General features: G+C 45.1%; 1 protein-coding gene across 1 annotated transcript; it reads left to right on the top strand.

Moving 5' to 3' along the window:
• Positions 1–10,916: 10,916 nt before the first annotated feature.
• LOC106567508 (uncharacterized) lies at positions 10,917–15,320 on the top strand. Its single transcript, XM_014136821.3, has 6 exons — positions 10,917–11,015; positions 11,187–11,258; positions 12,520–12,909; positions 13,014–13,104; positions 13,504–13,637; positions 14,570–15,320. The coding sequence occupies exons 2-6, from the start codon at positions 11,216–11,218 to the stop codon at positions 14,734–14,736; spliced, it is 825 nt and encodes a 274-aa protein (XP_013992296.2). The 5' UTR covers positions 10,917–11,015; positions 11,187–11,215; the 3' UTR covers positions 14,737–15,320.
• Positions 15,321–16,474: the final 1,154 nt, after the last annotated feature.

Consider the following 16,474-nt stretch of genomic DNA (forward strand, 5'->3'; position numbering starts at 1 on the left):
TCTCTCTCTCTCTCTCTCTCTCTCTCTCGCTCTCTGTTCCTGTGGAGTGAATGTGCTTCAACTGCAGGAGTCACTCGCTGTGTGAGGCTCTTTCTCCATGAACACCTCAGAATATGCTGCAAATAAATCTGCTCTCACTAGGGTAGGACTGACTGCAGTCACATACATCTCTCTATTTGCCCAAAATAAGACTCTAAGACAGTAATAAGAAATTGCATTTGTTGTGACACGATCACACAGTTTCTTTCAGACAGTTTTCTGTGAAGAAATGTCAGTCTTTGCTGTATATGTGGCCTACTGCGACATACATGGCTATATGTGTGGCACAGGTGGCCAGTGGCAGCTTAATTGGGGAGGACCGACTCATAGTAATGGCTGGAACAGAATTAATGGAATGGTGTCGAACACATCCAACACATGGTTTCCATGTGTTTGATACCATTCCATTCACTCCATTCCAGCCATTATTATGAGCCATCCTCCTCTCAGCAGCCTCCTGTGATGCGTGGCATGTGGCCTTACATGCAAGAGGATCAGTAAGGTCTCCTGCCAGGTTGCATTGACCACAGAGCAGAGCTTCTCTCACAGCTATTTAGCTCTAGTATTAATGAGCTCTCCTAGGAGTGGTTGGATCTCTTCTGACTGCTGGGCTTTTGAACACAGTGGGCTTTATGTATGTGTGCATTGCTGAACACCCATCTAATTAACTGTTATGTATTTGTACTCATTTCTCTCCATTCCTGCATAGATAAATGCACATGTACATGTTTTTATCCTCACCGCCATCTCCCAGCATCTGTGGCTAAATGTATTGGCCACTTGAGTGCATTATTTACTGACGCTGTATCCTCCCCGTGGCTCTCTGTTGGCTGTAGTAACGTATCTAAATGTTAGATCTGTTGGATAGCAGGACGAGTGAGGAGGAGACGAGGTAGCTAGGCAGCTCCAGGAGATCATCATCAAACTCGCTCTTCTGCCAAGCCTTGTTTGTCACAGCCGCGACACACCGTTTTTATGAATTTCAATTTCAATACAGAATTAAATGAAAAGGGGAGAAACTATGATAGCACAGATCATTAATAAGTAAACAGATTTTTTTTCTCTTCAGTTGTTTGAATGATCACGTTTCCTGGCATGAGAAGTCGCTCTGATTAACCTCTGTGTTCCATACTGCAGCAACGTGCTTCTCGCTCTCTCTCGTACTCTCTCTCTCTCTTACTCTCTCTCTCTCATCAGCAAGCCAGCCTACACCCGTAAGACCTTTCTGCCACCTAGAGGCCATTCTAATACCATGTGCTGCACTGTCATCCCAGTAGCAAAGCAAAGAGCCAGTATCAAACCTCACTCTTCATTTCAATCACTTATTTTACAGAGGCACCTTTTTTTTTAAACGATGACACCTTTTAAAGACACTTTCATTATCTGTGATATCTATAGGTTTTTTTTGCTGATATTTTGATGCCCAGTACACACCAACGATCCGACTGGCGAAACAACAGGGGATCTTCCAAATAAGGACATGGGTACATTCTCTCTAGTCCATCTGTGTTGAAGATATGTTGTTGTTCTGGTCTTTTCTTTTCTTTCTTTTCTCATCTCTCTGTTTCACGTTGTGTCTCACCATTTGCATGTGAGAATTTCACCCAGAGTGTTACATAACTTGTATTCCCTTGCAAGGATTTGTTTTTCTGTAAAAAAAAATAAAACATTTTGCTCAGAGCGGCTGACGGGAGTGTGAGCATCACTTTGGTTTTAATTATGTGTGCTATCGGTGTTCACAAAGTGTAATTATACATAAAGTCTACGCGGAATAACTTTATCAGCCCAGTGTGATGTAGAAATACAGTAATTATAGATAATGTGGGTGTAATTAGGAGCTTCTTAATGAACAGACTTAAATTGGATGTTGCGTGGATGATGGAGTCAGACTTGGGTAGATGTACCATCTTGGGTAGCCTACATCCAAAGAGCGCATTTACACATTTACGGTGAAACGTTGGAAGCAACACTGCGTCATAACTTTAGCAGTCCACTGTTCTTAGAAGTGAGGTAACAGAAGTTACTTTGCAGTGTAAATAGGGTGATAATCAAATGTTCTTTTAGTAGCTTCTTCGATGTAAAAGCTGTTGAATTTGCCACTGTTGAAGGGGCAGCTGGTTGGGTGAATAGCAGCTGGTTGGGTGAATAGCAGCTAGTTGGGTGAATAGCAGCTGGTTGGGTGAATAGCAGCTAGTTGGGTGAATAGCAGCTGGTTGGGTGAATAGCAGCTAGTTGGGTGAATAGCAGCTGGTTGGGTGAATAGCAGCTGATTGGGTGAATAGCAGCTGATTGGGTGAATAGCAGCTGGTTGGGTGAATAGCAGCTGGTTGGGTGAATAGCAGCTAGTTGGGTGAATAGCAGCTGGTTGGGTGAATAGCAGCTGGTTGGGTGAATAGCAGCTGATTGGGTGAATAGCAGCTGATTGGGTGAATAGCAGCTGGTTGGGTGAATAGCAGCTGATTGGGTGAATAGCAGCTGGTTGGGTGAATAGCAGCTGGTTGGGTGAATAGCAGCTGATTGGGTGAATAGCAGCTGGTTGGGTGAATAGCAGCTGGTTGGGTGAATAGCAGCTGATTGGGTGAATAGCAGCTGGTTGGGTGAATAGCAGCTGGTTGGGTGAATAGCAGCTGGTTGGGTGAATAGCAGCTTGTTTGGGTGAATAGCAGCTGGTTGGGTGAATAGCAGCTGGTTGGGTGAATAGCAGCTGGTTTGGATGAATAGCAGCTGGTTGGGTGAATAGCAGCTGGTTGGGTGAATAGGTAACTGTTGCTGCAGGCTTCATGAACAGGGCAGACATTTCATTTGTTCCTCTGAATGTGGGAGCAGTAGTTTAAATGCCCTTTTGAGTCCCCTGCTGTCATCAAGTTGTAATCAGGGTGACCAACTGACTGAGATGCGTTGCATATGCTTCTGTACTGAGCACTGCTCCTCCTTCTCATCTCGCCGCTCGGCTCGCTGCTCCACCATGACTCTTCATCCTCTTCCTCGTCAAAGCTCAGGGATGTGGCTTGGCTCTCCTGCTGGGATTCATATTCTCTCCACCTCGCCGATCCGTCATGATCTGGCCCTCTCCACTTTGATCAATATCTGATTGACCGCGTGACATTCACCTTGCCTGCCATGTCAAACAGCTCCCTCTCTTGCTCCTACAAAGCCCCTTTGAAAACCGGTACATGTTTTACCCATGCAATTCTCCTGAGAGTTAGAGGTGTGGCTGTGTTGACCGCAGTGGTCACCTTTCTAGTCAAAGGTTGGAGAGACACGTGGCATTCGTGTTCAAGTGCTCAAAAGCAAGTGACTTGTCTTGTCATGTGCTCGGTTCAATTCTCTTTGAGCTGACGTTACAGCAAAATCAAAGTAAAATGTCATAAAGGCCACCTGAGCATAACTCTAAAATGGCACCATTTATCCTTCATGTAATACAAAAGCAGTAAAATATACAGCAGTAATGCACATCCCTCAAAATGGTAGGTCTACCTGTTGCTATAGTGAACCATATAATTCTGACTGTGACACAGTATCCACAGTAAAATGTGACTCTCATGGAGTATCCAATATTTGTAATTTCTCAGGCATGTTTTCCTACTCCCCTGCCCTGGCATCTTCATTATAAAAGTGGAAACAATAGCCAGAGTTTACAAGGACATATTTAATCTCCTTCCTGAATAATTTCACCATGACCAGGAGTCAATCAAATCAGTTAATTTACTGACATAAACAACATTGCTACATTTTCGTTATTAGATGGGTTTAAATCTAGCCAATGTGAAGGTGAAGTGCGGGAGGCTTTGTATCCAGTCTATTACACTGTTATCAGAATCAGGCCTTCAACACGGTCCACAGGAGTTCCCGGGGTTCAGGAATGCTGAAGGGCATTTGCGAGATGTGCTGTCTGTGTTTTGAGAGACGATCAGTGTTCCTGCAGGTGTCGAGAGCTAGACATGTAACTAGACTTCAGTAGCCTACATTCCCTCTCCATGTGGTGTACTGTACACGGAAACCATGTAAGTGGAACACATTAGCCGTGTTACAGCGCCCCCTGTCGGACACACCTGGGAAAAACACTCCTCCCATCGAACTCCTCTCTTCCCTGAGGCAGTCTGCCTGAGCCCCCTCCCCAAGTCCCTCAGATATGTTTACAGATTGACTCGGCCAAGTGGTCATGACTTGGAGCTGTGTTGAGATAGCTGATTTGCACAAAGCAGAGCTCCAATCCATCATGTGCTTCAGCATTTTGTGTGAGAGCACTTTTCCCCCAGCTTTGAGAGAAACCAGGCTTTGCCAAGTAGCTGCATAGCTTCTAAAGCGGTGAAATATCACAGCGGTCCTTCTTCATTTTGTCTGCCAGTGGTTTGTGACTCCCACGAAATTGCTTGACCTCAACCTTTACGGGGAATTGTTCCTCTGTGTGCCTTTTCCTTAAAGATTGTTAGGCTTGAATGTCATTTTATGTTGCCCTCCATTTTGTGAAACGGAGCTGGGAGTCAAGAGAATTAGAATGTATTTCAGGTTCTGGAGCAAGTGGCGCATTGCTGCAACTCGGGGAAGGAGGGAGTGTGGGGTAGAGAAGGAAGGGGGAACGCCGTGGACACACTGTTGCTAGGAAACACTTGTGGCTTCTCCTCATTTATATTACATTTAAGTCATTTAGCAGACGCTCTTATCCAGAGTGACTTACAAAATGGTGCATTCACCTTATGATATCCAGTGGAACAACCACTTTACAATAGTGCATCTAAATCTTTTAAGGGGGGGGGGGGGTTAGAAGGATTACTTTATCCTATCCTAGGTATTCCTTAAAGAGGTGGGGTTTCAGGTGTCTCCGGAAGGTGATGATTGACTCCGCTGTCCTGGCGTCGTGAGGGAGCTTGTTCCACCATTGGGGTGCCAGAGCAGCGAACAGTTTTGACTGGGCTGAGCGGGAACTGTGCTTCCTCAGAGGTAGGGGGGCCAGCAGGCCAGTGGTGGATGAACGCAGTGCCCTTGTTTGGGTGTAGGGCCTGATCAGAGCCTGAAGGTATGGAGGTGCCGTTCCCTTCACAGCTCCGTAGGCAATCACCATGGTCTTGTAGCGGATGCGAGCTTCAACTGGAAGCCAGTGGAGAGAGCGGAGGAGTGGGGTGACGTGAGAGAACTTGGGAAGGTTGAACACCAGACGGGCTGCGGCGTTCTGGATGAGTTGTAGGGGTTTAATGGCACAGGCAGGGAGCCCAGCCAACAGCGAGTTGCAGTAATCCAGACGGGAGATGACAAGTGCCTGGATTAGGACCTGCGCCGCTTCCTGTGTGAGGCAGGGTCGTACTCTGCGAATGTTGTAGAGCATGAACCTACAGGATCGGGTCACCGCCTTGATGTTAGTGGAGAACGACAGGGTGTTGTCCAGGATCACGCCAAGGTTCTTAGCACTCTGGGAGGAGGACACAAGGGAGTTGTCAACCGTGATGGCGAGATCATGGAACGGGCAGTCCTTCCCCGGGAGGAAGAGCAGCTCCGTCTTGCCGAGGTTCAGTTTGAGCTGGTGATCCGTCATCCACACTGATATGTCTGACAGACATGCAGAGATGCGATTCGCCGCCTGGTTATCAGAAGGGGGAAAGGAGAAGATTAATTGTGTGTCGTCTGCATAGCAATGATAGGAGAGACCATGTGAGGATATGACAGAGCCAAGTGACTTGGTGTATAGCGAGAATAGGAGAGGGCCTAGAACAGAGCCCTGGGGGACACCAGTGGTGAGAGCGCATGGTGCGGAGACAGATTCTCGCCACGCCACCTGGTAGGAGCGACCTGTCAGGTAGGACGCAATCCAAGTGTGGGCCGCGCCGGAGATGCCCAACTCGGAGAGGGTGGAGAGGAGGATCTGATGGTTCACAGTATCAAAGGCAGCAGATAGGTCTAGAAGGATGAGAGCAGAGGAGAGAGAGTTAGCTTTAGCAGTGCGGAGAGCCTCCGTGACACAGAGAAGAGCAGTCTCAGTTGAATGCCCAGTCTTGAAATCTGACTGATTAGGATCAAGAAGGTCATTCTGAGAGAGATAGCAGGAGAGCTGGCCAAGGACGGCACGTTCAAGAGTTTTGGAGAGAAAAGAAAGAAGGGATACTGGTCTGTAGTTGTTGACATCAGAGGGATCGAGTGTAGGTTTTTTCAGAAGGGGTGCAACTCTCGCTCTCTTGAAGACGGAAGGGACGTAGCCAGCGGTCAAGGATGAGTTGATGAGCGAGGTGAGGAAGGGGAGAAGGTCTCCGGAAATGGTCTGGAGAAGAGAGGAGGGGATAGGGTCAAGTGGGCAGGTTGTTGGGCGGCCGGCCGTCACAAGACGCGAGATTTCATCTGGAGAGAGAGGGGAGAAAGAGGTCAAAGCACAGGGTAGGGCAGTGTGAGCAGGACCAGCGGTGTCGTTTGACTTAGCAAACGAGGATCGGATATCGTCAACCTTCTTTTCAAAATGGTTGACGAAGTCATCCGCAGAGAGGGAGGAGGGGGGGGGTGAGGGGGAGGAGGATTCAGGAGGGAGGAGAAGGTAGCAAAGAGCTTCCTAGGGTTAGAGGCAGATGCTTGGAATTTAGAGTGGTAGAAAGTGGCTTTAGCAGCAGAGACAGAAGAGGAGAATGTAGAGAGGAGTGAGTGAAAGGATTCCAGGTCCGCAGGGAGGCGAGTTTTCCTCCATTTCCGCTCGGCTGCCCGGAGCCTTGTTCTGTGAGCTCGTAGTGAGTCGTCGAGCCACGGAGCAGGAGGGGAGGACCGAGCCGGCCTGGAGGATAGGGGACAGAGAAAATCAAAGGATGCAGAAAGGGAGGAGAGGAGGGTTGAGGAGGCAGAATCAGGAGATAAGTTGGAGAAGGTTTGAGCAGAGGGAAGAGATGATAGGATGGAAGAAGAGAGAGTAGCGGGAGAGAGAGAGCGAAGGTTGGGACGGCGCAATACCATCTGAGTAGGGGCAGAGTGAGAAGTGTTGGATGAGAGCAAGAGGGAAAAGGATACAAGGTAGTGGTCGGAGATTTGGAGGGGAGTTGCAATGAGATTAGTGGAAGAACAGGTTCTAGTAAAGATGAGGTCAAGCGTATAGCCTGCCTTGTGAGTAGGGGGGGAAGGTGAGAGGGTGAGGTCAAAAGAGGAGAAGAGTGGAAAGAAGGAGGCAGAGAGGAATGAGTCAAAGGTAGACGTGGGGAGGTTAAAGTCACCCAGAACTGTGAGAGGTGAGCCATCCTCAGGAAAGGAACTTATCAAGGCGTCAAGCTCATTGATGAACTCTCCAAGGGAACCTGGAGGGCGATAAATGATAAGGATGTTAACCTGTTAGGGCTAGGGGGCAGTATTGACACGGCTGGATAAAAAAACATACCCGATTTAATCTGGTTACCACTCCTACCCAGTAACTAGAATATGCATATACTTATTACATATGGATAGAAAACACCCTAAATTTTCTAAAACTGTTTGAATGGTGTCTGTGAGTATAACAGAACTCATTTGGCAGGCAAAACCCTGAGACATTTTCTGACAGGAAGTGGATACCTGATGTGTTGTATTGCCTTTAAACCTATCCCATTGAAAAAAACAGGGGCTGAGGAATATTTTGGCACTTCCTATTGCTTCCACTAGATGTCACCAGCCTTTACAAAGTGTTTTGAGTCTTCTGGAGGGAGATCTGACCGAACAAGAGCCATGGAACGATGATGTCCCATTAGACACCTGGCGCGCGAGTTCATGTTGGGTACCCTCGTTCCAATACGTTATAAAAGAGTATGCATTCGTCCACCTTGAATATTATTCATGTTCTGATTAAAAAAGGCCCTAATGATTTATGCTATACAACGTTTGACATGTTTGAACGAACGTAAATATATTTTTTCCCCTCGTTCATGACGAGAAGTCCGGCTGGCTTAGATCATGTGCTAACAAGACGGAGATTTTTGGACATAAATGATGAGCTTTTTTGAACAAAACTACATTCGTTATGGACCTGTGATACCTGGAAGTGACATCTGATGAAGAGAATCAAAGGTAATGGATTATTTACATAGTATTTTCGATTTTAGATCTCCCCAACATGACGTCTAGTCTGTATCGCAACGCGTATTTTTCTGGGCGCAGTGCTCAGATTATTGCAAAGTGTGATTTCCCAGTAAGGTTATTTTTAAATCTGGCAAGTTGATTGCGTTCAAGAGATGTAAATCTATAATTCTTTAAATGACAATATAATATTTTACCAATGTTTTCTAATTTTAATTATTTAATTTGTGACGCTGACTTGACTGCCGGTTATTGGAGGGAAACGATTTCCTCAACATCAATGCCATAGTAAAACGCTGTTTTTGGATATAAATATGAACTTGATAGAACTAAAAATGCATGCATTGTCTAACATAATGTCCTAGGAGTGTCATCTGATGGAGATTGTAAAAGGTTAGTGCATCATTTTAGCTGGTTTTATGGTTTTGGTGACCCTGTCTTTGACTTGACAAAACATTACACACAACTCTTGTAAATGTACTGTCCTAACATACTCTAAATTTATGCTTTCGCCGTAAAACCTTTTTGAAATCGTAAAACGTGGTTAGATTAAGGAGATGTTTATCTTTCAAAGGGTGTAAAATAGTTGTATGTTTGAAAAATTTGAATTTTGACATTTATTTGGATTCAAATTTGCCGCTCTTGAAATGCACCTGCTGTTGATGGAGTGCACCACGGGTGGCACGCTAGCGTCCCACCTAGCCCATAGAGGTTAAGCTTGAAAGGGCTGGTAACTGTGACAGCATGGAATTCAAATGAGGAGATAGACAGATGGGTCAGGGGAGAAAGAGAGAATGTCCACTTGGGAGAGATGAGGATTCCAGTGCCACCACCCCGCTGGCTCGATGCTCTAGGGGTATGGCGAGAACACGTGGGCAGACGAAGAGAGAGCAGTAGGAGTAGCAGTGTTATCTGTGGTAATCCATGTTTCCGTCAGCGCCAGGAAGTCTAGGGACTGGAGGGTAGCATAGGCTGAGATGAACTCAGCCTTGTTGGCTGCAGACCGGCAGTTCCAGAGGCTGCCGGAGACCTGGAACTCCACGTGGGTCGTGCGCGCTGGGACCACCAGGTTAGAGTGGCAGCGGCCACGCGGTGTGAAGCGTTTGTATGGCCTGTGCAGAGAGGAGAGAACAGGGATAGACAGACACATAGTTGACAAGCTACAGAAGTGTTGTTTCTTGTATTATTGTCTCCTGTGTCTTTAGAGAACTGTTTCACTTTGATATCCTTTTTCTTCTGTCCTGATTTTCTCTTTCTTTTCTTCTGTTAACTAGATATTCTTTGTTGTTCTTCGTTAGCTAGCTAGCTTCTTCCAAAAGAGTCCCTAGCAACTGCTTAGCAACTGGTAAACAATTCAGCTTGCTAAGATAACTACAATTTTATGAAAAATAGTTATTTTTCAAAAGCCTATCTTCTTTGTTTGTTGCTTGTTTTTTCTCCTATTCAGTCTTGCAGTTTTCTTTTGCTTTTTTCCGATGTACTTCACTCTAAAAACCATGTCAATTTCAATATTTGTAGGAGCTCATTTTTCAGCTGCTGCTGCTCAAATACATATCATATTAACTCCTCCTCTCTGTCTCCTTGAAGAAGCCAGAACAAAGTGACTGAAAGAAGCAGCCAGAGTGAAATGTCACTCGTGTCCTCCGAGGAGTTTTAGGGAATGTGGCGCATATACCCAAAAGGCACTCTGAGCCAACATACCCCCATCTCTGCCCAAGGCGAAGTGTTGGTTTACGTTGCTGGCTGAGATTTAGCTACGGCTCCATTCACTCCCCTCTCTTTTTCCCATCTCTCTTTCTAATTCCTTGCCATATGTCTATCAGCATAATCCCCCGAACAGATATTTGATTATCAAAGCCGCCCGGCTGAAAAGGCTCAACTCTCTCTGCCACCAAAACTTTTCTCCCACCACATTAAAATTCAGAGTGTGTCGACACACCACCAGTGCCCTGGTCCAGTCCTATAACTCCCCCAGGGGAGGGAGGGAGGGACTATAACCCCAGCTGTACTAGACCTAACAGCCTGATTGGTGCTATGCTGTTGGGCACACTGGTCATCAAAGAGGCTCCATACAGATTGCCCATCATGTGCTATGTCCACGTGGCAGCATTTGAATGGCCAAATTAGAGTGGAGTGACTTAATTTTATTGTTTGAATGTAGTTGCATTGTGTGCCTGCCTAAAGCTAATTATCTCATGAACTCGAGAAGAATGTATTTTTTTTTATCTTGTTAAGTAAAGCCCTGACAGGGGGGCATGCAGTGGTGAGATGTACTCACGAGACTCACAGGCTTCCATTCATACTAATGCTGACGTGGCACGGTCACATGTAAAACCGTATTATTGCAGGATAAAACATGTGTTTTGGAGATATGATTACACTGGTATGGTGCTGAAGGAGAAAAGTACTGTTTTGGTTCTGAAGGAGAGGTGAAGATGCTGAGTACGATGCTGACACCAGAAGAGGACTGGCCACCCCTCATAGCCTGGTTCCTCTCTAGGTTTCTTCCTAGGTTTTGGCCTTTCTAGGGAGTTTTTCCTAGCCACCGTGCTTCTACACCTGCATTGCTTGCTGTTTGGGGTTTTAGGCTGGGTTTCTGTACAGCACTTTGAGATATCAGCTGATGTAAGAAGGGCTATATAAATACATTTGATTTGATTTGACACTGATGAAGATTACAATTAATAAAAGTCATAGCGGCAATGGATGCATAGATCTGGTAAGGTTAGCCTGGTTATAGCAGTTTCTTTAGGAGCGGAAACACAGTGAAGAATCGTTCCCTTCAGGAGAGAGAGCAAGAGACTGGGCGGTGGATATGCTTTTTTAAATGCCAATATCAATATTGACTGTGGTGGAATGTTCTCTGGCCAGGAGGGATGCATACTGAAGACTGGGCTAACCTGGTTTCACACAGTCTTCTCTTTGTCTTGCCCTCACTACACCCACACAACTCCTCCACAGGACTGGTAAGCACTGCATACACTTTACTATCAAGACCTAGCTTAACATTTTTGCCTATAACAAAGTCTATATCTATTTGAGAATGTATTCAGTCTTCTATTTTGAATAAAACTATTCAAAATCGAATGCTTGCCGAACATAACAAATTGGTTTCTGTTCCTATTCTCGTTTTGTAGGTTTTGGAGTGCCAGTCCAAACTGCCAGAATGCTGTTAAGAATCTCCATGATCTCAGCTCTTCTTGCATACTGTAAGTATATTGTCCAGTAGTAAATGCAGGCTACTTTACCAGGCTGTTAGAGCATGCACCATGGAAGAGGGGTTGCATTTAAAAGTGGATTTCAGTCAAAACAATAAACACACTCAGTGCCTAGTACCCCCACAGCAACAGTGCATGAAGAGAACCGTATTAAGTGGCTGTAAATGAATGTAAACAGAATCCTCGGGGGTTTCATCAGCTTACTGGTGGAATGACTGTAATTTACAGCATAATGGAGTGTTTCATGCAACAGTGCATCTAACCCAGGGTGCTAGGTGCTAGCTATCAGAGTGGCTTTGAAGGACTGGTGAGCAACAGGCAGCATCCCTCTTTTTTACTTTCTTTTATTTCACCTTTATTTAACCAGGTAGGCTAGTTCTCATTTGCAACTGCGACCTGGCCAAGGTAAAGCAAAGCAGTTCGACACATACAACAACACAGAGTGACACATGGAGTAAAACAAACATACAATCAATAATACAGTAGAACAATCTATATACAGCATGTGCAAATGAGGTAGGATAAGAGAGGTAAGGCGATAAATAGGCCGCGGTGGCAAAGTAATTACAATATAGAAATTAAACAAAATAACACTCCTATTAACGCAATGAAACTATTCAACTGTCTGTCATAGTAAAATAAGACACTCTACCATGCAAATAGACGTGTTGTCTAAGTATCTGTAAACAGGGCTCCACCTGGTTGTATAAAAACTACCAGTGAGTGCTATTTAACCTAACAATAAGTCCATGTGGACCAGCATGTGCAGTTAGTTGTGTCTGAGATGTTTGTTCATATCAGGGGCTGCCTGGGTAATCCATTAGTATTGATTTATCTAGAAAATCCAACCCCACTGCATTTCCTTGAGGTTACAATGGTGTCGCGCGTGCCAGAGAAAATTGCTTTCCGTACGCCCTGACTATGCCTTAGTGATAAGTAGCTCATTTCAATTACAAGGGCCAGCCTGTGTGTTCAGGTGCCATGACTGATTGGAAATTAATTGTGCAGTTGAGAGTAATAGAGTTAATGAAGAACCAACACTAGTGTTGAGGCCTGGATGGGAGCAATGGCTGCCAGTCGGAATAACTACAACCTGCCCATTAACCACTAAGCTTAGAAGTTAGCGCCTTGTTACAGTTTTACCTGTGGAGGACCCTGCATGCTCTTTACAGCGTTGTTGCAGGACAAGTTAATTCATTGAGAGTGATTGAGAATCCCCCCCCCCCCCCTTGCTCTCTCTCCTACATCCAAGTCCTGCTGTTAGGTTTTGCTCTTGAACGTGAAAAGCAAAGGGATGGAGGGGTGAAGAAGGTTAAGGAGAAGAAGGTCGGAGATGTCATTGAAGTAAAAAAGGATTTGAAGGTGGGAAAAGACAATAAAGGAAATAAGAAGAAGGTTGAAGATGTTGTTGAGGTCAAAAGGGATCCAGAAGTGGGAAACAACAAGAAAGGAAAGAAGCTGACCCGAAACGAAAAAGTCAAAGGCAAAGAGACAGGAAGTCCAAAAAGTGACAAGGAGCCAAGGAACAACACTGTCTGCTCCAGCATCGGTGGCATCTGCCAACGCAGTTCCTACGTCTGTCAGGGGAGGTACCTGAAGGACAAGTGTGCTGCACCTAAGACACACCAGTGCTGTATGCCAGGTGACACACTACTCCATAACTCTCTGCTTGGTAGTTCACATTAGGAGTCTTTTGGCGTTTTTCTATGTTCAGTGGTAACACAGTCTCATGTCTTGTCCCTACAGCCGGGGCTTGGAGTGTCCTGTGTGCCAGTCACCATAACAACAGAGTGAGGGGTTGTGACTTGTTTGGCTGTGGGGGCTTCAACTCTAGAAGGTCTCTGACATGGGATGGGGCCTATTTTATTCTCTTTTGGGGACATTTCACAGAGCTTATCATACCTCTCTGAGCTTGACACTGCTCATGTTTAAACCACAGAAAGATGGGTTACATTACTGAGAATATAGGTTGAAATATACATCTAAGGCGGAAAGTAGCCTAGCGGTTAAGTTTAAGAGTATTGGGTCAGTAACCGAAAGGTTGCTAGTTTGAATCTCCAAAACCAACTTGGCGAAAAATCTGTCAATGTGCCCTTGAGCAAGGCACTTAACCCTAATTGCTCCTGTAAGTCGCTCTGGAGAAAAGCGTCTACTATATGACTAACATGTAAATAGGCATGTCTAAATATGCGTTTGCATCAAAGGATAAACATATTTTGTATGCTTTCTCTCACAGAGATGGTGACAGCCTCCACAAGGCAGTGGATGTGGTGTGTGACGATTACAGCATTGTCAACGCCCCCTTCTCAGGTACCCTGAGGGGGCCAGTGGTCGGTATCCAGTACGATGGCGTCAAACTTACCAACTCCGGTGAGCAATTCGTACTGTACAGTATACACTTGTAGCTTCATTGCCGTAGACTTCACATTCAGCAAAAAAACACACAAGAGACTGGTAACTCAAGGATGCTCCTATACCATGACTGTGAGAGTGGAACCTTGAACAGCACTAACTAATTATTATAACCTTTCTAGACGATCTAGTAGCGTGTAATGGGGCATTAGCTAAGCCTGTGTTCTGTCCAGGCCAGAGGCTGATGTCTCCTTTACGGAGGAAGTAACGAGGGATTTGGAGGGATTAGCCACGGTAGTGGAGGAGGGCTGAGATCCCACTGAACTCCCCTTTGCCTTTGACACTTGGACCTGGCTGCTTTTGAATTCCCATCAAAGGCAGCTAATGCATAATGATCTCTAGTAACCGCCGTCGTTAAGGCCACAGCCATGCGTCTGCATTAGCCGTGTGCATCCTGGCCTGATAAGCAGCAGTGCGGGAAACGGGTAAACAACATTATTCTGGTCCTCGCTACCTCTAATTGAACCGCAGTATGGGAGGAACACATGTTCCGTCAGACTCTTTCATCTTTGTGCAAACTGTAGCGTGATTAGGCCTCACAACAAATGAACAAATGAACGATCATCTGATTGCAGTGCAGTGTTGAAGAATGAGGCAATAAGCAGTTTTCCACGGCTTCCTAATGTCTGTTAGTGTGAGTGCCAGTCTGTTTTTGCTATCAGGGCAAGAAGATCTGGGACTAAATGGGTGTTGTTCATATTATTATTGCTTTACGCTTTATCATAACCAAGGTCTGATGTGCATCACAAGATGATATTGTCCCACTGAGCTAAAGCCTGGGCAAGTCTTCAGGTCTTCAGGCAAGGTTGCTCAAGGTTACTCATCACGCAAGGGTCGTTCACCGAGTCATCTCCCTTACATTAACAGTCTTTTCTTAATTTGTATGACAGAGTACTGTGTGAAGATCTTCAACATCCGTCCGTACCGCTACATGGGGCCCATCTCGCAGGGGGAGGCCCTGGGTTACCTGCTGCCCCTACAGGAGCGCTTCTCTGGCATCACTTCACACATGGAGCTGCAGATGTGTGACCGCTCCGACCCATCACCATACATCTGAACCCTCCTGGGCCACATGTGACAGGCCTCTATAGACTGAGGCTGGGGACACAGATACTTTTCTGAACCCCAAATACTGATTTCCCTAATATGTGATGAAGAAAAAAAAACTCTCTCACCCATTCACTTTGACCACATCCCTAGTACTATAGATAAACTACAACCATATTTCTCTTGGTATTCGTCTCTATGGTCCTCCCATGTGAGTGAATAGGCCAGGTACAACTGCAATTCTCCTTTGCGCCATCAGAGGGCATTTAACAACAAAATGTCCCTAGATGCAGTATTCATAATGTACCACAAGATGATGCTACATCTCAACACAAACCTCTGTGTTGAGCTGAAAATGTATCACAAAAATAGCTCATCCATGCCAACTTCAATTAACGTGTGTGTAGGGCCTACTATTTGGATGGCATTCTTGCGTTTACAAAAATAGAAGGCAAACACAGTGGACAAACAGCACTCCAACCCCCTTAATTGTCTGTTTTTCAGCTAATTTTAACATTTATGTCTTTCTAAATGTATTTGTGTTTTTCCACATATGAATGTAGTGCATGTTCAATAAAAAAGGCAAAACAAACACTTTATAGCACACTCTTTCTGTGCATCTAATCAATACTCAACTGAAATGGAAAGACAGAGCGACCAAGTAGGCTCTACCATATCAGTCATTCCATGTGCAACAGAGAAGGATTGCATCAAATATATGTATTTGTTTTTACTGCTTTAAATACTTCAGTAACCAGTTTATAATAGCAATAATGCCCAATGGGGTGTGGTATCTGGCCAATATACCACAGCTAATGGCTGTATCCGTGGTATATTGGCCATATACCACACCCCCTCGAGCCTTATTCCTATTATGAACTGGTTACTGAAGTAATTAAAGCAGTAAAAACAAATGTTTTGTCATACCCCATGGTATACAGTCTCATATACCACGGCTGTCAGCCAATCAGCATTCAGGGCTGGAACCACCCAGTTTACATTTGCCAGTATAGAGTGCCCTTCAAACAAGTGGATTCATGTCAAGATTAGACGGCTCTGTTTGACAGATTCTGATCTTCTTTTGCTTGAGATGGGAAAAAGTAAGATATAGTCCATGTGCTCCTTACAACAAAGGACCCATTCATTGTCAATCCAGACAAAAACAGAAATAAATGTGCTCTACTTTCCTAGTGAGCTAATTTCAGTGCTGGTAGACAGATGGTAGAGACAACATCATTTCACATTAAGAGCATATTATTCATGGCACCACTCAGATTCAAGGCAAATTATTGAAGTGTTTATGTCAGATTTATCTTGAGGGAAAACATGCCAAAAGCCATTTGGTCTGTATCACCGGATCTACCTCCTCACGGTAGATATCTGAAATGGGACTTTTGAAAGGATTCCAAAGCAGAATCTCTATCACTGAGGATGCCAAATCATCAACGTCTTTATCCATTGTATTACCTTCTACAGTTTCATATTTTAGTCAATGCTCTTATCCAGAGCAATTTAAAGGCACAATTAGGGTTGATTTGATTTGACATGCCTTGCTCACGGGCACATTGTCAGATTTTTAACCTAGTCAGCTCGGGATTCAAGCCAGCAACCTTTCAGTTACTGGTCCACCACTTTTATCCACTAGGCTACCTGCCGCCCAGAGCCAACCAATTATACCTGCATTGTTTTTGTGCTTGGCTCAGAGTTATACAGTATATGTACAGAGTGAAGGAGGTTCTGTACCTACA

Source organism: Salmo salar, chromosome 13 (genome assembly GCF_965601325.2).
Source record: "Salmo salar chromosome 13, fSalSal1, whole genome shotgun sequence".
In the NCBI taxonomy this organism is placed as follows: Eukaryota; Metazoa; Chordata; class Actinopteri; order Salmoniformes; family Salmonidae; genus Salmo; species Salmo salar.

Excerpts from the sequence above, each read along its gene's own strand:
- LOC106567508 (XM_014136821.3), top strand. The coding sequence starts at position 11,216 with ATGCTGTTAAGAATCTCCATGATCTCAGCTCTTCTTGCATACT. Across the intron at positions 12,910-13,013 it reads ACACCAGTGCTGTATGCCAG|CCGGGGCTTGGAGTGTCCTG; the intron begins GTGACACACTAC and ends TTGTCCCTACAG. Across the intron at positions 13,105-13,503 it reads GGGGGCTTCAACTCTAGAAG|AGATGGTGACAGCCTCCACA; the intron begins GTCTCTGACATG and ends TTTCTCTCACAG.